A 25352-nucleotide genomic window follows, 5' to 3' on the forward strand; every position below is an offset into this window, starting at 1 on the left:
AGAAGAGCAGGGCCTAAGGACAGGGCCCTGTGGTCAGTGTGTCATTAAAGGGTGAGAGGGGAAGGAGGAGCCTGTGAAGGAGACAAAGAAATGGCCAAGGGCTGGAGGACGGCCAGGAGAGGGACAGGATGGAAACCGAGGGGCAGCTTTTCAAGAAGGGATAGTCACTAGCAGCTGTGTCAGGGGCATCAGAGAACTCTGGAACGGTAAAGACCGAGCCAGACCCCTGGGACTTAGCAACTTGGAGGCACCCATGATCTAGGTGACAGCAGTGTCAGAGGAAGGGTGGGGACCGAGGCTGATGTCAGTGAGCTAAGGTGGAAGTGGCACATGAAGAAGGAGAGACTGCAAGAATGGACAGCCCTTGCAAGAAGCAGCACTGTGCTCACTGCCGGACACCGGTGAGGGTCCAGAAAGGGCTGCTTTTATTTTTTAAGGAGGGAGAGTCTTGAGCAACCAAATTTAGGCTCTAGTTCAAAGTGAACTGGGATTACAGAATGGACCCTGAAGAGAATGGAGATTCTGCCCGGGCAGCTGGAAGGCAAGCCCTGCTGAGGCCTTTTCTTTCTCCTGTCCCTTCCCAGACCAATGCTGCAGGTTGTATCTGGACTTGCTCTGCTGTCATCTGTCACCAACTTCCCTGTGGTGGGGAAGTCACCTGACAGAGAATACCAGAACTGGCTCAAGAAACCCTTTTCCTGCCCCGTGACTCCTCCTCCTGCCTGGGGCTAGAAACACCTCCAGCACGGGTATGATGACGTCATTCCACCACTCCTGGGACTGAGATGCAGAGAGGGTCACGTACTGTCTAGACTGCTTGTCCAGTGGATCCTGAGAGAGACTGCAGGGCAGCTGGCAGGCCTGCAGGGATGGGCTCATGCCAGGAAGGAGAGTGCCCGGGACATCAGGACCCCACTGCAGCATTGGGACTGTCTCCTGCCAGCAATCAAAAGATTTTCTATCTGTGAGATAGAGAATGGTGGAAGAGAAGCAATGTTTTGGATTAAGTGGGGACTGTCTAGGGAGGGGAGGGGAATGAAAGAGAAAAGAGGTGGCCCCAATTTTCTAAGGTAGGATAGAATACTAAATAAGGTCCCCGTGGCCAATATCATCTTACAGCCCGGGAAACACCTCTGGGGCCTGCAGGATGTGAGATGGCAGAACAGGGCAGCAGCTCGAGGGAGTGCTGCTGTGGAAAGGGGAGGCAAGTGCAATTAAATTCCACTGCGTGCCAACCACGAGGGCCTGTCCTGGGCCAGGTCCCTAATATGTGGGGACTCATCGATCCTCACAGCATCTGTGGTGGATGTAACTGTCACCACTTCACAAATGGGCACACGGAGGCTGTGAGACCTTGGCTACTCACCCGAGGTCACACACCCGCAAAGAGGCAGATGTACCTCCCAGCCACCATGCAGATTGCCAAGGTCCTGCCATGCCCCTTGGGAGGTTTGCCCTGGGAACAGCCCTGGAGGCTTGTTTCTCTGCCTTCAGGGGCAGCATGCATCCCTGCTGGAAACTGAATGTCTGTGTCCCCCTAAATTCATATATTGAAACCTAATTCCCTAGGTGATGGTATTAGGAGGTGGAGCCTTTGGGGGTGATTAGGTTATGAGGGTGGAGCCCTCATGAATGGGATTAGTGCCCTTATAAAAGAGGCCCCATGCCAGGCACAGTGGCTAACGCCTGTAATCCCAGCATTTTGGGAGGCTGAGGCCAGAGGATCCCTTGAGTTCAGGAGTTCAAGATCAGCCTGGGCAACATAGTGAGACCCTGTCTCTACCAAAATTCAAAAAAATTAGCTGGGCATGGTGGCTTGTACCTGCAGTCCCAGCTATTCTGGAGGCTGAGGCAGGAGGATCACTTGAGCCAAGGAGATGGAGGCTGCAGTGAGCAGTGATCACACTACTGCACTCCAGCCTGGGCAACAGAGTGAGATCCTGTCTCAAACAAATAAAAATAAAAAATAAAAGAGGCTCCATAGAGCTCCCTCACCTCTTTTACCACGTGAGGACACAGACGACCAAGTGGGCAGAGAGCAAAGTGGGCCTCAACAGAATTCAACCTTGCAGGGACACTGATCTCAGACTTCCAGCCTCTAGAAGTGTGAGAAATAAACTTCTGTTGCTTGTAACCACCCAGTCTATGGTTTTCATTATGGCCTCCTGGACAGACTAAGGCAGTCCCCTTCAAGGAAGAGCCAAGTAAGTCCTGACCACTGCCTTGTAGAAATGGCTTTGGAGGCTGGTCCTGCTAGTACCATAACTCAAGGAAGAAGCAAATTCTAGCTCTTCTAGGCCAGTGGTTCTTAGCACGTGGACCAGCAGCATCCTCTGAGAATTTGCTAGAAATATTTTGGATTTAATAGGTCTACAGTGGGGCCTGATGTTTGGCCTTTCCAGATGCTGCTGGTGCAGCTGACCTGGACACCACACTCTGACAACCACAGCCCTGCAGCCTAGATTAGAGGCTCTGAGCAAACTTCATCACCTGGGCCAAGAAACAGGCTTTGAAGGCCAGACAAAACCCACTAAGGACACGGCCTGCTCCCTCCTCTCCCTGGAGGAAGCTGAGCCAGGGCTCCTGCTGACTTCCTAAGGCTGTCTGGGCAAACCCTCATGTCTCCAGACCCCAAGGCCTGAGCACTGTCGACAGTGCCCTGTCACCAGCCCCAGGCCACAGTAAGCCACAAAAACCCAAAGCTGGAAGATGCTTGGGGCAGCAGCTGCAGTGCACACTGTACCAGTACCACTGCCAGAAAGTGGAAGGGACTCATCTCCAAGTCCAGAGCAGCTGCATTTCTGGCTGTCCCCTAGCTATGCCTCCTGATTTCCTGTTTGTGCCATCCCTTTGCCCAGAATGGCCTCAGCACTCTGCCCCTCATTCCCATTTCTGCCTGGATCCTGGGTTTTCAACAAGATGCCTCCTGCCTCAGCTGTCCCATCTCCCTTCTTTCAGCCATCCCACCCCAGGCTTCATTTACTTCCCATTCCCTTCACTGAAAACCATGCTCACTAAGGTGACCGGTTACCCCTTAACTACCAAATCCAATGATACCTTTTGGTCCTTATTTGATCTTTGTGTGTGTGTGTGTGTGTGTGCACGTATGTGCAAAATTTGGCACTGTTGACCACCGGGGATTGCAGAGTCTACATCAGACATTCCGAAACTCTCAGGAGATGAAGACATTTTCCTTGACCCTAGGGGTTCCTCCAAAGAAAATCTGCGCAGCACTGCTGAGCTTAGCAGTGGGTGCTTGTTCCAGAGGCTAGAACAATAGTGAAAGAATGAGAGTCTGCTCCCGGGTCAGCCAGACCCAGGGGAGTACGATCACGCGGGTGGAAAATTACTAGAAGGGAGACGGCGCCAAGGTGGAATGACTAATCCAGCTGATACAGCCAAGGGGTGACTGCCACGTCCACTGTGCTGGACTCCAGGCCCAGGGCAGGCTGAGGGCTGAAGAAGCCCCAGGGAGAGACTTTACTTCCCCCCATAAGAGAGCAGCTGGACCATGGCCCAGCAGGAAGCAGCTTGGATTCTGAAAATCTGAATGAGCTCAGAGAAGACTTCCCCAGACTGAACTTGGCCAAAGGCCTTGGACTAGGTCTGTATGATTCATAGAAAGAACAGAGAGAACTTCCTGAGTCTTGAGTTCAGCTCAGCATTCAACAAAACCACCCCTACCTTGAGGGCAAATCCCAAGCATATGTGTGGGATATAGGGGAGAGGGGGAGGCTGGATAAAATGTTGTGATTAGTGAGAAAGAGAATTCTGTGGCCACAGAGCATTTATCCTAGCTTCCTTCCTCTTTCCCGGCATTGCTAAGGAGGGTGCATCAGCCAATACACTGTCCAGGAATTTGTCCAGTGGACAGGGCCTACCAGGGGCCAGGAAACTGCTAGTGTTTCTCCGGGAAATGCTGAGGCTGGTTAACGATAAACCCACCTCACTATTGTTTTTGTCTTAACTGAACATTCAACTTCAAAGTTTTTTGCCACCACTGATACATTTTTATTTTCTTCTTCTTCTTCTTCTTTTTTTTTTTTTTTTTTTTTTTTTTTTTTGAGATGGAGTCTCACTCTGTTGCCTGGGCTGGAGTGCAGTGGTGCGATCTCCGCTCACTGCAACCTCCATCTCCCGGGTTCAAGTCATTCTCCTGCCTCAGCCTCCTGAGTAGCTGGAATTACAAGTGCCCGCCACCACGCCTGGCTAATTTTTATATTTTTAGTAGAGATGGGGTTTCACATTGGTCAGGCTGGTCTCAAACTCCTGAACTCAAGTGATTGAACCACTTCAGCCTCCCAAAGTACTGGGATTACAGGCATGAGCCACCAGGCCCAGCCTAATGGATACATTTTTAACTGATCATTTTTGTTATTCAGAGTGCTTTTTGTATTTGGAGGAGAGACACGAGGCCGTTGATTACTGCTGATAGTATGAGGAAGAATACATCCCTTAACCAGAAGTCCAGTGGAGGGGTTCTAGCTCTGGCTCTGCCCTAACTCACTGTGCCATTGCAGCCAGCTCCTCTCTGGGGCTTGGCTGGACCATCAGTAATACAAAAGGGAAGCCCAAACACCGAGCTCCCTCGTGGTACCAACGGTCAAGGAATCCATGATTCTAAAGGGTGATTCGGGGAGAGATGCAAGCAGCAGGTGTGCACACATCCTTCCAGAGAGGGAGGCAGGCTGGGAGGAGACATAGCTAATGTGGCCAGGGGGCAGACACAGAGGCAAGCCCAGCAATGACGCAGGAGAGACGCGGGCCAGTGGTGGGTGGGGGAAGGTGCTCCGGCTGACAGCAGCTGCGTGGCCCGCCCAGCACCTCTTCCCCTGCTTTTTGGCTAACAAGGCTTTAATTTCCCTTTGGGAAACAGCTTACCTGTCCATCCACTGAACTCTGCCCTGCACTGTGGACACGCCAGCACGTTCTCACCTCCATGCTTTGCCTATGCCATTTCCTCTTCCTGCCTAGCTCAGTGTGTCCAAATCTCTTCTGTCCTAAACTCCATGTCAAATGCCACCTCCTCAAGGAGTCTCCCTCACGGTCTCTTGTTAGAAGAATCTCTCCTTATAGGCACTCCTTAGGCCCCTCCCTTACTGCACTTGAACGCAGCTGCCTGGGAAGGTTGAACTGCAGAGTGTTGGGTGTGTGTGTTTTTGTTTTGTTTTGTTTTGTTTTGTTGAGATGGAGTTTCGCTCTTGTTGCCCAGGCTGGAGTGCAATGGCACGATCTCAGCTCACTGCAACCTCTTCTTCCTGGGTTCAAGCGGTTCTCCTGCCTCAGCCTCCCAAGTAGCTGGGATTACAGGGATGCACCACTACACCTGGCTAATTTTGTATTTTTAGTAGAGACGGGGTTTCTCCATGTTGGTCAGGCTGGTCTCAAACTCCCAACCTCAAGTGATCCACCTGCCTCAGCCTCCCAAAGTGCTAGGATTACAAGCATGAGCCACCGCGCCCGGCTGAGTGTGTGTGTTTTAAAGTGTAAGAAGCTGCGGGAGCCTCCCTGCCTGGGTGGACGCCAGAAGTCACCCTGAAGCAGACTTTACTGGTCTTTTCTAAAACCTTGGGTACCCCCGCATTGGTTATGCAAAGGTAAGGGAGCAGCCGCTCGTTACCCTAAAGGAATATGGTATTAGGGGCCTTTGCGGGGCTGACATAGGCTCCCCCTCCCAATATTCTCCCTATGCAGAACTGGTCTGAGAAAACATGATGGGCAAATTTGCCCAGGAGGCAAGAAGACTTCAGAGAAGATAGGAACCTGGCCCCTCCCTTTCCTCCTAGGGCTGACAGTGTTAGACTGGACATTCCCTAGGAGTCTGCTGGCACAAGAGAAGCTAAGGCTCCAAGGGGAACTCACCAGAGATCAGGGTCAGGGTCAGGGGTAGGCAGGAGGGTCTGAACTCATGATCTGGCTCAATACCAGCCCAAAAGTCCATAGCCAAGTCCATGGCTTGGGCCAAAAGTCTCCTGGGCCCAAGACCCCCAGCAGGGTGGGGAGGCTCTGGGAACAGCGGCCAGCATAATGAAAAGCAGCAGAAACCTCTGGAACCTGCACATGGGGTCTTGCATAGCAGCTCCATGGTGATGGTGGTCCCGGATGTACCAGAGTGGGCAGCCCTGATTTCCCTCTCAGTGCCACGCATCAGTGGCAGAAAACTGGGGCCAGCTACTGGGTGAGTGGGGCCCCAGGTCTCTCTCTTCTGCCTGGCAAGGGAGCTTAAGCCTAGAGCAAGCTGGTCTTAGACAACTGGAGTATAAGGCAGGCAGAGGAGGGCTACACTAGAGTTCTTACTAAACAAGGAAACAGTTAACTGGGCAAGAAAGAATACAACCACAGCTCCACCCAGAACAGTGAAGCGGTCCCACCGGTAGCATCCTCATCCTCCGCACAGGCTGCCCTGTTTTTAAATTAGGGTTGGGGCTTCACCATTAGACAATAAGGTCTTTGAAACAGAACAGTGCCTTTATCTCCATTTCCCCTATAATATTTTGCAGTGCAGTAAATGCACAATAGATTTTTGTTGGAAGAAAGAAAGGAAGGATGGATGGAGGCAGAGAGGGAGAGAAAGTGGGATCGTAGGTCTAGGAGGACACGAAGGAGGGAGCTATTGCAGCGGGACTAGTAAGGGCTGGCTTCCTGGCAGAGGTGGCCTGTGAGGGGCCCTGAAGGAGGACCGCCTGAGAGGATCATTTGAGCCTAAGCCTTCCTGGAAACTGCTCTTTCTGGGCCCAGAGTGTCTGCAGCACATCAGGGGCTAAGTCTCAGCAGGAGCTGTCCCTATGACCCCTACCCCCACTTCTTGTCCTCAGCTACTCAGTAATTCTATAGTTTGGACATTCATCTCTAACAAAAAAACATACAGAAATATCTTACTTTTGCAAATTTTACAAAATATAGCAAAAACATCTCACGAGGTGAACATTGCTGGGCTCCTACCGGGCCCCAGGCTTAAGGTTCACTAACTTCCCAGTATGGCGACCTCTGCCTACAGGACTCCTCCCCTCCACCCGGGCCCCCACCATGCCCAGACTCCCCTCTAGCTGGAGTCGCTGGGTGGTGGCTGCTAAAGGCCTCTGGGACCCTGAGTCAAGCTGACCTGAAAGGCAAAGACATCCTTGACCAGCGCCTCCCCAAACACGAAGCTGGAGCCAGCCTCCGTGTAGCTCAGGAATATCTGAAAGAAAAAAGCAAAACAAACAAAAACAGGCAGTGAGGTGGGAAGGGAGGAGGGAGGAGGGAGGAGGGAGGAAGCAGCAGCCAGAGACAGGCGGGTTGGCCCAGGGACATAGTCCCCCCAGGCCCTTATCCGGGGGGGCACCACCTGGCAAGGTGTGTTAAAGCTGCCGTCACGGGCACTCACTCCTAAGCATATTTGCCAAAGAGACACCTTTTTGGTCAATTTTAAAGACATGCTCTGTAGGCTGGGTGCGGTGGCTCACACCTGTAATCTCAGCACTTTGGGAGGCCGAGGCAGGCGGATCACTTGAGGTCAGGAGTTCGAGACCAGCTTGGCAAACATGGTGAAACCCCATCTCTGCTAAAAATACAAAAATTACCTGAGCGTGGTGGTGGGCGCCTGTAATCCCAGCTACTCGGGAGGCTGAGGCAGGAGAATCGCTTGAACCCGGGAGGCGGAGGTTGCAGTGAGCTGAGATTGTGCCACTGCACTGCAGCCTGGGCAACAGAGCGAGACTCCATCTCAAAAAAAATGAAAAGAAATGCTCTGAGAGTTGTTAGGACAATAAAGAAGAGACAACGGAAGAAGTAACTATGAGACGTGTGAAGAAGGCAGTGCCTCTTGTGCCGCTCAGGCCCCTGACAACCAACGGCAAAGCCTCCCCTCATTTTGTCCCCATCCTGGGCTTGTGACCTTGGAGTCTGAGCCCAGCCATGCTTCTACAGGAGACCTGTGTTATATCCTGAACTTGCAATGTGACTGCAGGGGCAGCAAGTCATTTCTCTCGTTCAGGCCTCAGTGTTCCCATCTATAAAATGGAGACATGACCAGAAAAGCAATTCTCTGTCTTTTCCTCCACACCCTGTACAGTTACTGTCAGCAAGGCCAGCAGGTGTGCACATTCCTGGACCAGCAGGGTTCTCATGCTCCACCCTGCACAGAGCACAGGGAACTGCGAGCTGGTGAGAGGGAGGTGAGTAGATTAACATATTTAACCTATGTCCTTGATGATTTATATTTTTTAAAGTGTTAAAAATACAAAAATTAGCCGGGCGTAGTGGCTCACGCCTATAGTCCCAGCTACTTGGGAGGCTGAGGTGGGAGGATCCCTTGATTCCAGGAGGTCGAGGCTGCAATGAGCTAAGATTACGCCACTGCACTCCAGCCTGAGTGATGGAAGTGAAATCCTGTCTCAAAACTAAACTAAACTAAACTAAACTAAACTAAACTAAACTAAACTAAACTAAAATAAAATAAAATAAAAGGCCAGCATGGTGGCTCATGCCTATAATCCCAGCACTTCGGGAGGCCAAGGTGGGCAGATTACTTGAGCCCAGGACTTCGAGACCAGCCTTGGCAACATGGTGAAACCCCACCTCTACCAAAAATAGAAAAATTAGCTAGTCTCATAACCTGGTTTCAAAATAAATAAACAAATAAATAGATTTAAAAAAATTCTACGTGTTAAATAAAGGAGACCATTGGTTTGGACTGAGGTCCTGCACTACTCCCAACAGACCAAACCACAATGGAATCACTCATGCTATAAAGTTCCACATCACAAGTCAAAACTAAGCTGTCTTCTGATCTTCCAAAAAATCAGGCGAATGAGACATATAGCCAAATCCCCAAATGCAGCATGACAGGCAGTCCCCTCAGCTTTGACCTTTATAAGGAAAGTGACCTTGAAACAACCAATCTGCTTTTTATTTTCTGTTTTTGCTTTCTTCAGCCTTTCTCTGTCTACAAAGCCAACCTCCTCTGCTCAACTCATTGGAACACTCACTCTATTTTTATAGAATGACGTGTTGCCTAGTTCTAAAATCACAAATAAAAGCCAATTAAGATCTTTAAACTAAATTTGTTCTAATTTTCTTTTGACAAAAGTAAATCATGATAGTTGCACAAGTGTGCATGAGTTTAATGACATTTAAAAGTGGTTAAAATGGTTGCTTTTATATTATGTATATTTTACCAAAATAAAAAACAGAATTGGCTGGGCACCGTGGCTCAAGGTGAGATCACTTGAGCCCAGGAGTTTGAGACCAGCCTGGGCAACATAGGGAGACCCTGTACCAAAAAAAAAAAAAAAAAAGAAAGAAAGAAAGAAACCATGTTTTAATTAGCTTGGCATGGTGGCTTACACCTGTAGTCCCAGCTACTCAATACTGGGGAGGCTGAGGTGGGAGGATCACTTGAGCCCAGGATGTCAAGGCTGCAGTGAACTGTATCCACACCACTGCACTCAGCCTGGATGTTGGAGCAAGACTGTCTCAACACAAAACAAAATGGGTCCAGGTGTGGTGGCTCATGCCTGTAATCCCAGCACTTTGGGAGGCCGAGGCAAGCAAATCGTCTGAGGTCAGGAGTTCGAGACCAGCCTGGCCAACATGGTGAAACCCTGTCTGTACTAAAAATATAAACATTAGCCAGGCATGGTGGTGGGCGCCTGTAATCCCAGCTGCTGGGCAGGCTGAGGCAAGAGAATTGCTTGAACCAGGGAGATGGAGGTTGCAGTGAGCCAAGATTACGCCACTACACTCCAGCCTGGGTGACAAAGCGAGACTCCATCTTGAAAAAAAAAAAAAAAAAAAAAAAGAACAAAAATGTATAACTTCAATAAACATTTTTTTTTTAAACACACACAGAAGTAAATCATTTGCAGATTTGGGTTTTTTTTTTTTTTTAGCACTTTTAACTATTACAATTTCCAAGTCACTGCTGATTGCCGACCCAGCCTCTGAAAAGACTACTCTATTTGGGCCTCAGTACCAGGTGTGAGGGAAGTGGCAGCTGCACTGCCTGGCCCCCAGCTGCCCACCTGGTCTGGGGCCCCAGTCCACCCCACCCTCCCAGTCCACCCCACCCTCCCAGTCCCAAGCCTTCTCTAAGGCCTCACCACCCACTTTTCCCCTGCCAAGTGGCTTCTCCCAGTAACCTAAGATGCTCTGGGCAGCCAGGCCCCACGTACCTACCCGGATCTGCTCGCCCAGCCACTCAAACGCAATGAATCCTGGTTCTGTTCTGATAACGAGGAGTCCAAGTACAAACTGCAGTCCAAGTCCCCAAGACACGGCCCGCCAGGACACCTGCCACCCCACCCAACAGAAAGGTGAGTTCAGCTCCTTGAGGGATGGGCAGGGAGCCGGATGGGGATGAGAGCAGAGGTCATTGGCTTGCCCGGAGGACGGGGCTGGAGCCAGACAGAGTACTTGGCCTGTTGCCAGTGGTCACACCCTCCCTGGGATTCAGAACAGTGAGTAGGGGTGGGCCAAGATTCTAACCAAGAACTCAGGTGAAACTGGACCAGCCTTGGGCATGCCACGGCACTTCGTCTCCTGGTCATCACTGCCAGAGATGTGGCCTGGGGGTCTGGCCTCAGGATCAGCACCAGACTGCTCTGGGCCCAGCTCCTCTCCAGCTCGTGTGAACCCTGTCTGCCTGACCGTCTCCAGTCTCTCCTCCATAGGCAGGGCTCCCAGCCGCCTCAACCCCAACTCTCTCCACGCCCACACCCCACGCCCCTCCCAGCAAACGAGAGCTGGGCTCCTCGGGTTGCTGTTCCTTGATGAGCATTTAATAATTCCTTAGCAGTGAGTCCAAGCTCCTGGGAGGCTCGGCTGTAGCCTGGGGAAGGTTGTAGCCACACTGTGAAACAGGGAGGGATCTTATGCTACGGAGGCAGAGAGAAGATTCCATCTGCCCATGGCAGGGCCCTCCCAAATGGGTGCGTGGCTGCCTGAGTACACATCAGAATTCAGTCTACATCAGAATTTAGTCTACATCAGAATTTAGTACACATCAGAATTGTGCTTGCTGACAGGATGATTGTTGCCCTTGCCCCTGAGTTTCTAATGCAGTGGTCCTAGGGTGGGGCCTAAGAACTTACATTTCTGGTAAGTTCCATGAAGGCGCTGCTGCTGCTGGACTGGGGCACAGACTTTGAGAAGCACTATTTTAAGCTAATGATTCCAGGAAACCCTTGGCTCTGCAGACAGACTGGAGTTCTGGCCTGTGTTTTCTGTGGTTGGGGGTGGAGGTGGTTCCTGAGCCTACAGACCTGAAGACCAGGATTAGACTGACCAGAGGACATGTCACCCAGGAAACAAATGTCCTGGTGGCCTCTGAGTCTGGAGAGACATCCCTGCTGAGGAGTTTGAAGACTTCTGCTTCACAGGAAGCCTGTCCTGATACACACAGGTCTTCTCCAGGCCCTGAGCCTCCAGGGCTCTCCCAACAGGAGCATCTGCCTATACCCCAGCTCCCAGATCCAGCCTAGGGGCAGAAGACAGAGGCAAACACTTCCAGCCCTGGGCCCCACAACTAGCACTCACTGCGCAATGATGCTTTGAGCAGGCAAACAGGAGAGCGATGAACACGCAGATTCCTGCGAAGGACACCAGTTGCTCAGGCCGCTGGGAGGTGTCCAGAGACAGCCACAGGACCAGGCCCAGGAAAGCAGCAAGAGCTAGGCCCCTGCAGGCAAGAGGCAGAAAGCCATCACCCTCAGCATTGCACCCCCACCCGACCCACACACAATAGCACCCGGGGACCCAGAGAAAAGGTGCTTAGGGCTGGGAGGAGGAGAAACAGCATAGCAGAGTGGAAGGAGCACCAGCTCTGGAACCACACGCTGGGAAGGGCTGACCTTGCTGTGTGACCTCAGGCAGATCACCTTGCCTCTCTGAGTCTAGTTTCCTCATGGGTCGAATGAAGCCAGAGACCCCTCATTTCTCAAGGTTGCTGAGAGGATTATATAAGGGGATGTATGTACCAAGCTGAGCATAGTGACAAGCACCTGGCTCCATCCAGCTACAGGAATCTCACCGCTGCAGTGATGCTCAGCTCAGCCTCTGACCTTGGGGGAGAAAGGACCTGTGCCGCCCAGGACTCAACACTATCGGCCATGACTGCAAAATGCCTAGAAGCATGTGATGTGAGTTTGGACCTCCAAGCTGAGCACCTGAGACCAAGGAACGGATCCAACCTTAACAGCAACACTTCCCTCCCTGGGGCTGGGATTTGTTTGTCCAGGATGCAGCCTGAAGGGTGGGAGAGCTCAGGTTTTGGCATCAGGTACTCAAGATCTCACCCCAGTCCGGTCATCAACTCAATCCAGTCATCAACTCACTGGGTACTACTAATGACAGTTAATGTTCATTGAGCACCTATTATATGCCAAGTACTATACCGATGCTGAGAGACATGTTCTTTTGATAGAGATGAGGAAACTGAGGCACAGAGAGGCGAAATAACTGGCCCAAGGCCACTCATCTAGAAAGTGGCAGAGCTGAGATTTCAACCCAGGCACTCTGGAAGCAAGGTCTATTCACTTAACTACAGTTTTATCCAGGCCAGTCCTAGCTGGTAAGCAGGAGACCGAAGATATGAACTCAAGCAGGCTAATTCCAGAGCCTACTGCTTTTCTTTCTGCCCATATTTTTAAACTTTTCTCATTCCAGTTCAATGTGCACAATCTTTGCCTTGTTTTTGTGCCAACTGTACCTCTCTTTACTTACTATTTCTCTTGAGGTTAACTGACTTTATAAGAACTCAAATGTGGCCGGGCACAGTGGCTCATGCCTGTAATCCCAGCACTTTAGGAGGCCAAGGTGGGTGGATCAGCTGAGGTCAGGCATTCGAGACCAGCATGGCCACCATGGTGAAACCCCATCTCTACTAAAAATTCAAAAATTAGCCGGGCATGGCAGCAGGTACCTGTAATCCCAGCTACTTGGGAGGCTGAGGCAGGAGAATCACTTGAATCTGGGAGGCAGAGGTTGCAGTGAGCCAAGATGGCGCTACTGCACTCCAGCCTGGGTGACAGAGCAAGACGCCATCTCAAAAAAACAAAAACAACAACAATAAAAACAACTTAAATGCTTATCTCAGATTTTTTATTTTTAACAGCTTTATTAGAGGTATGGTTGATATATAATTAATTGCACATATTGGAGATGTTCAATTTGATATGCTTTGGCACATGTATACTCCTTGAAACCATCACCACTATCAAGAGAGTGAACATATCCATCACCCCTTTTGTAATGCCTTCCCTCCCTCCCTGTTCCCAGGTAACAGTTGATATGTTTTCTGCCACTAGATTAGTCTGCATTTTTTTTTTTTTTTTTTTTGAGACAAAGTCTCATTCCGTTGCTCAAGCTGGAGTACAGTGGCACAATCTCGGCTCACTGCAACCTCCACCTCTGGGGTTTAAGCGCTTTTCCTGCCTCAGCTTCCCAAGTAGCTGGGACTACAGGGATGCACCACCATCCCCAGCTAATTTTTGTATTTTTAGAAGAGATGGGATTTCACCATGTTGGCCAGGCTAGTCTTGAATTTCTGACCTCAAGTGATCCGCCTGCCTCAGCCTCCCAAAGTGCTGGGATTACAGGCGTGAGCCACCACACCCCGCCTAGTTTGCATTTTTAAGAATTTTATATAAATTTTTAAAAAAGAAAAGAAAGACGTTTATATAAATAGAACCATACAGTACGTGTCCTTTTTTGTTTGACTTCTTTCACTTAGTGTAATTATTTTGAGATTTATCTAGGTTTCTGCATGATTCACTAGTCCGTTCCATCTTACTGCTGAGTAGTATTCCATTATATGGATATACCACACTTTGCTTATCAATTCACCTATTGATGGACATTTTGGTGATTTCCGGTTTTTGGCTATTGCAGATAAAGCTGCTATGAACATTCAAAACTTCATGTGCAAGTCTTTGTATGGATATATGCTTTTATTTCTCTTGGGTAAATGCCTATAAGTGAAATAGGTAGATTATATGATAGGCCTGGAAACTGCCAGTCTGTTTTCTACAGCAATGGCACAATTTTATATTCCCACCAGCAGTATATAAAAATTTCAGTTCCTCTATATCCTTGCCAACACTTGGTATGGTTAGTCTTTCGAATTCTACCCATTCTAATCAGCATATGGTAGTATCTCTTTCTGCTTTTAACTTTCATTTCTCCACTGATAAATGATGTTGAGCATCTTACCATGTACTCATTTGCCACTTAGGCACCTTCTTTAAATGTCTGTGCATATCTTGAGCCTTTTTTTGTTTTTTTGGTTTGTTTGTTTGTTTTTTGTTTTTTGAGATGGAGTATCGCTCTGTCACACAGGCTGGAGTGCAGTGGCACGAGATCCTGGCTCACTACAACTTCCACCTCCTGGGTTCAAGCAATTCTCCTGCCTCAGTCTCCCAAGTAGCTGGGACTACAGGTGCCTGTCACCACGCCTGGCTAATTTTTGTATTTTTAGTAGAGACAGGGTTTCACCATGTTGACCAGGCTGGTTTTGAACTCCTGACCTCAGGGGATCCACCAAAGTGCCTCCTAAAGTGCTGGGGTTATAGGCGTGAGCCACCACGCTTGGCCTTGAGCTTATTTTTAAATTGGGTTATTTTTCTTATTAAAGATTTATGACAAGGCCAGGCGCCGTGGCTCTGCCTCCCACGTTCAAGCGATTCTTCTGCCTCAGCCTCCTGAGTAGCTGGGACTACAGGTGTGCACCACTACGCCCAGCTAATTTTTGTATTTTTAGTAGAGACGGGGTTTCACCATGTTGGTCAGGCTAGTCCCAGTCTCTTGACCTCGTGATCTGCCTGCCTCAGCCTCCCAAAGTGCTGGGATTACAGGCGTGAGCCACCACACCCGGCCTAAGCTGATTAAATTTTAATCAACTAACTTCCTTCCTTCCTTGCCTTTCACCCTTCCCCTTCGCTTTCCCCTTCCCCTTCCCTTTCTGTCTGTCTTTTTTGAGCCAGGGTCTGCTTTGTTGCCCAGGCTGGAGTGCAGTGACATATAGGCATATTGTGCATAGCTCACTGCAGCCTCGACCTTCTGTGCTCAAGCGATCCTCCTACTTTAGCCTCTCAAGTAGCTGGGCTCACAGGTGCACACCACCATACCTGGCTAATTTATTTATCTATTTTTTTGTAGAGATGGGGTCTTATGATATTACCCAGGCTGGTCTCAAACTCCTGGGCTTAAGCAGTCCTCCTAGCTCAGCCTCACAAAGTGCTGAAATTACAGGCATTAGCCACCTGACCCCATTTCTTTTTGTAGAACCAGGTTTCTGTCTAGTAGCATTTTCCTTCTCCTCGAAGAATTTCCTTTAACATTTCTTTCTTTCTTTTTTCCTTTTTTTTTTTTTTTTTTTTTTGAGACAGTGTTCTCACTCTGTCCAGGCTGGAGTGCAGTGGCATTACTTTCTTTCTTTTTTCCTTTTTTTTGAGACAGTGTCTCACTCTGTCTCCCAGGCTGGAGTTCAGTGGCGTGATCTCAGTTCACTGCAACCTCCACCTCCCAGGTTCAAGCAATTCTTGTCCCTCAGCCACCCAAGTGTAATAGCTGATACTACAGGCGCATGCCACCATGCCTGGCTAATTTTTTTTTTTACATTTTTATTAGAGAAAGGATTTCACCATATTGCTCAGGCTAGTCTTGAACTCCTGGGCTTAAGTGATCTGTCCAACTTGGCCTCCCAAATTGCTGGGATTATAGACATGAGCCACCACACCCGGCCGGCCTGCTTGCTTGCTTGCTTGCTTGCTTGCTTGCTTTTTCTTTCTTTCTTTCTTTCTTTCCCTCTTTCTCTCTTTCTCTTTCTTTCTGCCATAGTATCTCCCTCTATCGCCCAGGCAGCAGTCAGTGGCGTGATCATGGCTCACTGCAGCCTATGTCTCCCAAGCTGAACCGATCCTCCTTTCTCAGTCTCCCGAGTAGCTGGGACTACAGGTGTGCGCCACTCCTTTAGCCTTTCTTGTAGCATAAATCTGCTTTTTATGTCTGAAAAATTATTTCAGCTTTTGTATGACTGAAAGAGTTCTTATTTCCTCTTCTTTTTTGAAACACATTTCACTGGTAAAGAATTCTAGGTGGACAGCCTTTTGGGTATTTGCTATTGTTGTTGTTTACTGTTCCACTATTTTCTCACTCATTTTTGACAAGAAATCTGCTAGTAATTCATATTTCTGCTCCTCTGCACATGTCTTTTTTCTCTAGCTGTTGTTAAGGTTTTATCACTGATTTTAAGTAATTTGATTATTGCCTCGGTATAGTCTTCATGTTTCTTGTGCTGGGGGTTTATGAAGTTTCTTGAATCTTTGGGTGTCCAATTGTCATCCTATTTGGATTTTTTTTTTTGGACATAATTTCTTCAAATATTTTTTTCTGCCCTGCTTCTCCTCTGGAGACTTCAATTGTGTATATTTGCCATTGAAATTGTGCCCTGGTTAACTGATGCTCTGTTTGAATTTTTTCAGGTTTTGTCTTTAAGATGTGTTAGGCCAATTAAAAGAACTAGAAAAGCAAGAGCAAACACATTCAAAAGCTAGCAGAAGGCAAGAAATAACTAAAATCAGAGCAGAACTGAAGGAAATAGAGACACAAAAAACCCTTCAAAAATTAATGAATCCAGGAGCTGGTTTTTTGAAAGGATCAACAAAATTGATAGACTGCTAGCAAGACTAATAAAGAAGAAAAGAGAGAAGAATCAAATAGACGCAATAAATAATAATAAAGGGGATATCACCACCGATCCCACAGAAATACAAACTACCATCAGAGAATACTACAAACATCTCTATGCAAATAAACTAGAAAATCTAGAAGAAACGGATAAATTCCTCGACACATACACTCTCCCAAGATTAAACCAGGAAGAAGTTGAATCTCTGAATAGACCAATAACAGGATCTGAAATTGTGGCAATAATCAATAGCTTACCAACCAAAAAGAGTCCAGGACCAGATGGATTCACAGCTGAATTCTACCAGAAGTACAAGGAGGAACGGGTACCATTCCTTCTGAAACTATTCCAATCAATAGAAAAAGAGGGAATCCTCCCTAACTCATTTTATGAGGCCAGCATCATCCTGATACCAAAGCCGGGCAGAGACACAACCAAAAAAGAGAATTTTAGACCAATATCCTTGATGAACATTGATGCAAAAATCCTCAATAAAATACTGGCAAACAGAATCCAGCAGCACATCAAAAAGCTTATCCACCATGATCAAGGGGGCTTCATCCCTGGGATGCAAGGCTGGTTCAATATACGCAAATCAATAAATGTAATCCAGCATATAAACAGAACCAAAGACAAAAACCACATGATTATCTCAATAGATGCATAAAAGGCCTTTGACAAAATTCAACAACCCTTCATGCTAAAAACTCTCAATAAATTAGGTATTGATGGAACATATCTCAAAATAATAAGAGCTATCTATGACAAACCCACAGCCAATATCATACTGAATGGGCAAAAACTGGAAGCATTCCCTTTGAAAACTGGCATAAGACAGGGATGCCCTCTCTCACCACTCCTATTCAACATAGTGTTGGAAGTTCTGGCCAGGGCAATCAGGCAGGAGAAGGAACTAAAGGGTATTCAATTAGGAAAAGAGGAAGTCAAATTGTCCCTGTTTGCAGATGACATGATTGTATATCTAGAAAACCCCATTGTCTCAGCCCAAAATCTCCTTAAGCTGATAAGCAACTTCAGCAAAGTCTCAGGATACAAAATCAATGCACAAAAATCACAAGCATTCTTATGCACCAACAACAGACAAACAGAGAGCCAAATCATGAGTGAACTCCCATTCACAATTGCTTCAAAGAGAATAAAATACTTAGGAATTCAACTTACAAGGGACGTGAAGGACCTCTTCAAGGAGAACTACAAACCAGTGCTCAATGAAATAAAAGAGGATACAAACAAATGGAAGAACATCCATGCTCATGGGTAGGAAGAATCAATATCGTGAAAATGGCCATACTGCCCAAGGTAATTTATAGATTCAATGCCATCCCCATCAAGCTACCAATGACTTTCTTCACAGAATTGGAAAAAACTACTTTAAAGTTCATATGGAACCAAAAAAGATCCCACATCGCCAAGTCAATCCTAAGCCAAAAGAACGAAGCTGGAGGCATCACGCTACCTGACTTCAAACTATACTACAAGGCTACAGTAACCAAAACAGTATGGTACTGGCACCAAAACAGAGATATAGATCAATGGAACAGAACACAGCCCTCAGAAATAACGCCACATATCTACAACCATCTGATCTTTGACAAACCTGAGAAAAACAAGCAATGGGGAAAGGATTCCCTATTTAATAAATGGTGCTGGGAAAACTGGCTAGCCATAAGTAGAAAGCTGAAACTGGATCCCTTCCTTACACCTTATACAAAAATTAATTCAAGATGGATTAAAGACTTAAACGTTAGACCTAAAACCATAAAAACCCTAGGAGAAAACCTAGGCATTACCATTCAGGACATAAGCATGGGCAAGGACTTCATGTCTAAAACACCAAAAGCAATGGCAACAAAAGCCAAAATTGACAAATGGGATCTATTTAAACTAAAGAGCTTCTGTACAGCAAAAGAAACTACCATCAGAGTGAACAGGCAACCTACAAAATGGGAGAAAATTTTCACAACCTACTCATCTGACAAAGGGCTAATATCCAGAATCTACAATGAACTCAAACAAATTTACAAGAAAAAAACAAACAACCCCATCAAAAAGTGGGCAAAGGATATGAACAGACACTTCTCAAAAGAAGACATTTATGCAGCCAAAAGACACATGAAAAAATGCTCATTATCACTGGCCATCAGAGAAATGCAAATCAAAACCACAATGAGATACCATCTCACACCAGTTAGAATGGCAATCATTAAAATGTCAAGAAACAACAGGTGCTGGAGAGGATGTGGAGAAATAGGAACACTTTTACACTGTTGGTGGGACTGTAAACTAGTTCAGCCATTGTGGAAGTCAGTGTGGTGATTCCTCAGGGATCTAGAACTAGAAATTCCATTTGACCTAGCCATCCCATTACTGGGTATATACCCAAAGGACTATAAATCATGCTGCTATAAAGACACATGTACACATATGTTTATTGCGGCACTATTCACAATAGCAAAGACTTGGAACCAACCCAAATGGCCAACAATGATAGACTGAATTAAGCAAATGTGGCACATATACACCATGGAATACTATGCAGCCATAAAAAATGATGAGTTCATGTCCTTTGTAGGGACATGAATGAAATTGGAAATCTTCATTCTCAGTAAACTATCTCAAGGACAAAAAGCCAAACACCGCATGTTCTCACTCATAGATGGGAATTGAACAATGAGAACACATGGATATAGGAAGGGGAACATCACACTCTGGGGACTGTTGTGGGGTGGGGGGAGTGGGGAGGGATAGCATTAGGAGATATACCCAATGCTAAATGACGAGTTAATGGGTGCAGCACACCAGCATGGCACATGTATATATACGTAACTAACCTGCACATTGTGCACATGTACCCTAAAACTTAAAGTATAATAATAATAAAAAAAAAAACTGAAAAAAAAAAAAGATGTGCTAGGCAGGGCCTGAGAAGCATTTATTCTAGAGTTGATTTTTTTTTTCTCTGCTACTGAGCCAAAACCTTCTTAGTATGCTAAACAATGCCCTGTGAATTCTGAGGTTTATTCACCTGTCAGGAATAGACACTATTCCTGGCCCTGTGTGATTCCAGGTATGATTCCCTCTTCTCCTTTTGGGTGGTTCTTTCCTAGCCCTAGGGTAGTTTCCTTGTCTGTATTCTCTGAGCAGAACTCAACTGCATGTTCAAGGAGGATTCTCTGCATAGCTCTGGGCTTTGCTCTGCGATCTCTCAACTGTGTCTCTGTGCTCTGCAATGTGAACCCTGCCTGCCTTGGCTTCCCTGGATTTCCAGCTCTGTCTCTTCAACTTAGGGAGTCTCCCGGTCCCACCTCAGTTTTCCTTCCCTGTGCTGTGGTCTGGAAACGCTCTCCAGACAGTCAGCTGGGGAGACCATAGGGCTAAACTCATTTGTTTCCTAATTCTCAAGGATCAGTGTCCTTTATTGTCTGATGTCCAACATCTAAGAGCTCTTGTCTCATGTATTCGTTCCAGTTTTTTAGCTGTTTCAACTGGGAGGATAAACCTGGTCTCTGTTACTGCATCTTGACTGGGAGCCAAAATCAAATGCATGTATTTTTTTTTTTTTTTTCTGAGACGGAGTCTTGCTCTGTCGCCCAGGCTGGAGTGCAGTGGCGTGATCTCAGCTCACTGCAAGCTCTGCCTCCCGGGTTCACACCATTCTCCTGCCTCAGCTTCCTGAGTAGCTGGGACTACAGGCGCCCGCCACCATGTCTGGCTAATTTTTTTGTATTTTTAGTAGAGATGGGGTTTCACCATGTTAGCCAGGATGGTCTGGATCTCCTGACCTCGTGATCCGCCCACCTCGGCCTCCCAAAGTGTTGGGGTTACAGACGTTAGCCACTGCGCCCGGCCCAGATGCATGTATTTTTTAACAGCTTTATTGAGACAAAATTTACATGCCATACAATTTGCCCATTTACAGTGTATGGTTCAAGGATAGAAGGTCCTCACAAAACTAAAAATAGGACCACCATATGATTCAGTAATTCCGCTACTGGGTATATATGAAAAAAAAAAAAGGAAATCAATATATTGAAAAGACATCTGCACTCCATGTTTATTGCAGCATGATTCACAATAGCCAAAATATGGAATCAACCTAGGTGCCCGTCAACAGATGAGTGGATAAAGAAAATGTGGTATATATACACAATCGAATATTATTCAGCCATAAAAAACAATGAAATCCTGTTATTTGCAGCAACATGGATGGAACTGGAGGTCATTATGTTAAGTGAAATAAGCCAAGCACGGAAAGACAAATATTGCATGTTCTCACTCATGTATGGGAGCTTAAAAAGTAGATATTATGAAGATAGACAGTAGTTTGGTGGTTACCAGAGACTCTGAAGGGGAGGAGGGAGGCGGGATGATGAGAAGTTGATTAATGGGTACAAATACACAGTGTGAGAGAAGAAATAAGACCTAGTGACAGATATATCAGTAAGGTGGCTACAGTGTAATGTATTGCATATTTCAAAATAGCTAGGAGAATTTGAATAGTTCTAACATAAAGAAAGACAAATATTTAAGTTGATGGATATCCCAAGTACACTGATTTGATCTTTACAAATTATATGAATGTATTAAATTATCACATGTACCCTGAAACTATGCACATTTATTAGGTTGGTGCAAAATTTATTGCATTACGACAAAACCACAATTACTTCTGCACCAATCTAATAATATTATGCAGCAATTTTTTAAAGTGTATTTTTGTTTGTTTGTTTTGTTTTGTTTTGTTTTGAGATGGAGTCTCGCTCTGTCACCCAGGCTGGAGTGCAGTGGTGCAATCTTGGCTCACTGCAACCTCTGCCTCCTGGGTTCAAGTGATTCTCTTGCCTCTGCCTCCTAAGTAGCTGGGATTACAGGCGCGTACCACCACACCCAGCCATTTTTTTTTTTTTTTTTTTTGTATTTTTAGTAGAGATGGGGTTTCACCATGTTAGCCAGGATGGTCTCCATCTCCTGACCTCATGATCCACCCACCTCAGCCTCCCAAAGTGCTGGGATTACAGGCATGAGCCACCATGCCTGGCCAAAAGTGTATGGTTTAACGGTTTTTAGTATAGTTACAGATTTGTGCAACCATTACCATAATCCTAGGATATTTTCATCAGCCCAAAGAGAAACCCCAAACCACTGGTGGTCACCACCTCCTCTTCCCATCCACCCTAGCAGTCACTAATCAACTCTCTGTCTCCACAGATTTGCCCATTCTGGACATTTCATATAAATGGAATCATGCAGTATATGGTTCTTTAAGACTGGTTTCTTTCACTGAGCATGATGTTCTCAAGGTTTATCATTATTGTAGTATTTATCAATACTACATTCCTTTTCATGGCCGAATAATATTCTATTGTATGTATATTAGATTTTCTTTATCCATTTTTCAGTTTATAGACATATGGGTAGTTTTCACTACCGAGTAGCTGGGATTACAGGCGCCCAACACCCTGCCTGGCTAATTTTTGTATTTTTAATAGAGACCTGGTTTCGCCATGTTGGCCAGGCTGGTCTCAAACTCCTGACCTCGCGATCCACCTGCCTCGGACTCCCAAAGTGCTGGGATTACAGGCATGAGCCACCGTGCCCGGCCAGCCTAACCATTTTCTAAAGCAACTGCACTGTTTCGCATTTCCACCAGCAGTGTCTAAGGGTTTCAATTTCTCCACATCTTTGCCAACACTTTTTATCATCTGTCTTATTGATTATGGCCATCTGACTGATATGAAGTAGTATCTTATTATGGCTTTGCTTTGCACTTCCATGATGACTACTGATGTTGAGCACATTTTCATGAGCTTTTTGGCTATAGCAAAACCTTTAATCATTCTTCAAGTGGGTTGTCTCTTTATGGTTGAGTTGTAATTCTGCATACAGTTTCTTTATGCAGACATATGATTTGTATATCTTTTCTCTCATTCCATGAGTTGTCTTTTCACTTTTTTGATAGTGTGTGTTGCATCAAAAAGTTTTTAGCTTTTATGAAGTCCAGTTTATCTGCATGCATTTTTTAAAGGAAACTTCCCATCAGTCCCTCAAGTGGAAAACCATTATCAATGACTTGTCACAGAAGACCATTGCAAAAATAAATCACTAATGTATGTAATAAAGAGAAGTCAAATGTAACAGTAAATGTATTTATAAATAAAATTTTAAATGTGTTCATCCACAGGCTGGCTCAAATCATTTTGCTGTGGTATGTGGATCTCGCTTTGGGAAAGTGAGAGGCACCCCTGTACCCCTGCATCCCCCTGACTTAGTCTTTGGGTATCTTTGGTCACCAGCTTCTTCATCAACAAAATAGAGTACTGAAATAGATTGATGGTCTTCAGACTTTTTTTTTTTAAGCCATAGAAACTGTTTTTTTTCCCCCAGCGAATTTTCTTTTTTTGTGAACCTTGGCTTATAAAACACATAAATTTAGAGCTGCCTGGTGAAATGGTGGGTTGGGCGGAAAGTCTGAATTTTCCCTCCACCACCTCCCTCTCCTGCCCTGTGACATCGCTGAGATTTCCAGCGCTCCAAGGAATCCAGTTTGAAAAGCAACAGATCTCAAACTGTTGTCCAAGGACGCTGCTTGCCACATCAGAATCCCCTGGAGGCTAATGAAAAATACTAGCACCTGGACCCCCATCGAGCCTGCTGAATCCCATTCCAGGGATGGTCCCTGCGGCTTTTTGTCTCACACCGCCCAGGTGATCTAAGGGAGGTACTGATTCGCGCCCTCCTTGCTCCATGGGCTGGGATCAGTGAATAGAGGAAACTGTTGAGTCCAGTTTTCATCCACCACAGTCACCTGCTGTAACTGGGACTAAGAACTGATGAAACACCACAAAGATGCTGCTTTGTTTGAAGCCACCCACCAGCTCCTGCCCTGGGGCCCCAGAGAGTTCGCCATGACACAGAGCCTTCCTCCTCCTCCAGCCCTGGCCATAACCCTGGAGCCAACCCCTCAGCTCATGGGCCTTCCCCTGCCCTGCCTCGGGGCTGTGAGCTCACTCACCTCTTAAACCAGAGCAGCAGGCGGGGATGGCCCTGAGGCTTGAGAAACTTCCTCAGCTTTGGCCCCAGAAGCCGTTTCAGCAGGCGGTGGCCCAGGAAGGTGAGGACCACACAGGTGAGGACAAACAGAGCCAGGGCCCTCTGGAAATCCAGGAGGCAGGCCACCAGCAGGAAGCCAGCGAACCCTGGGGGACGAGACAGAGGAGGGGTTAACGGCCAGGACACCACCTCTTCAGACCCCTGCAGCCCCACCCACGGACTCCACCTTACTCCACCCAGAGTCTGGAGGGCAGGAAAGTCACCCAATCTCACTGAGCCTGTTTCCTCATCTGGAAATGAAAACAACCACCGCTACTGTGCCAAAAAGTAGTTAGGAGTTACTGGCAGAAGGTATTGTGAAAGGGCCTTGCAAATTGTAAAGTGCTTACCAAATGTGAGGGAGATGTGTAAGGAGGCCTTGAAGCCAAACAGCAAGAGGCGCTGGGCATCAGTGGAGCATCTGCTGTGGTCCAGCGCCATGCTAGGCCCCACGGAGGAAGGAGATGAGCCCATCAGCTACTCCATGAAGGAGTTCACACATGTGTGCCTGGACTGCGTTCTGAAATGTTCATCAATGACCATGCTTCCTGGAGTTTCCTTTGCCCTTTTGCCCTTCTTTCCTTTGAGCCACTCAGCCAGTCCATGCTTATGCCTCGGAAAGGCATGTGAGACTGGATAGCAGGGGAGGAGATGTCTCTTCCTAGATTTTTTTTTTTTTTTTTTTTTTTTGGAGATAGGGTCTGACTTTGTTGCTCAGGCTGGAGTACAGTGGCACGATCTCGGCTGACTGCAAACTCCGCCTCCTGGGTCCAAGCAATCCTTCTCCCTCAGCCTCCCGAGTAGCTGGGATTACAGCTGCCCACCACCATGGCTGGCTAATTTTTGTATTTTTGGTAGAGACAGGGTTTCGCCATATTGCTGAGGCTGGTGTTGAACTCCTGGGCTCAAGTGATCCGCCCACCTCAGCCTCCCAAAGTGCTGCGATTACAAGCGTAAGCCACCGCGCCCGGCCTCTCCCTGGCTTTTGAATTTCAGAATTCAGGATCCTCGAAGAATGGAAAGGACTCACAGCCATGGATAAAAAACGTGATCTGAAACATCATGAATAAAGGTAAGTTCTACTCAATCCCTCTGCTACAGGCAATAACAAGGACACTGGTATCACAGAGAAAGCGCCTGAGCCTGGCAAGGCCGCCAAGCCAGGTGTGTTTGCAGCATTGCAAGCAGTGAAGCTCTGTGCCTGGCTTCCTGGTCGAGTCCCAGGGAGGTCCCAGGACTGCAGAGAGAGGAATGCCCATGTGGTGCATGGCAAGCAGGGCCCTAGAAAGCCAGTGAGGTTCTGCAGGCACCAAAACAGCGGAACTAGTCTCCACGAGAGGCCTGAAGAGGAGAGAGGCAGGAGACCAGAATGAGCCCCCATGGAGAAGAGGGTGTCGCCGTGGCCACCTGTAAGGATAGAGGACTCAGGACCAGCTGGAGAAGTGGACAGGTCAGGAGACACTTGAGGAGTAATGATAGATAACCCCCCCGCCCGGTGACCCCCAGAGGAAGGGATGAAGGGAGGTTCCAACTGGACAGAAATTGAGTTCCCGTCACTCACTGGAATGATAACATT

The 25352-nt window shown here is 47.1% G+C and overlaps 1 protein-coding gene across 2 annotated transcripts in view; it reads right to left on the reverse strand.

Moving 5' to 3' along the window:
* Positions 1-25352, reverse strand: part of SLC28A1 (solute carrier family 28 member 1) — a 93299-nt gene that overhangs the window by 59176 nt on the left and 8771 nt on the right. For both annotated transcript variants that reach the window (XM_024232294.2, XM_024232293.2), the window contains 4 exons: positions 23700-23883; positions 11518-11659; positions 10159-10272; positions 7103-7180 (listed from right to left, as the gene is read on the reverse strand). In XM_024232294.2, coding sequence (XP_024088062.2) covers positions 7103-7180; positions 10159-10272; positions 11518-11659; positions 23700-23883 — 518 coding nt within the window. The remainder of the gene's footprint in view (positions 1-7102; positions 7181-10158; positions 10273-11517; positions 11660-23699; positions 23884-25352) is intronic.

Source organism: Pongo abelii, chromosome 16 (genome assembly GCF_028885655.2).
Source record: "Pongo abelii isolate AG06213 chromosome 16, NHGRI_mPonAbe1-v2.0_pri, whole genome shotgun sequence".
Lineage (NCBI taxonomy): Eukaryota > Metazoa > Chordata > Mammalia > Primates > Hominidae > Pongo > Pongo abelii.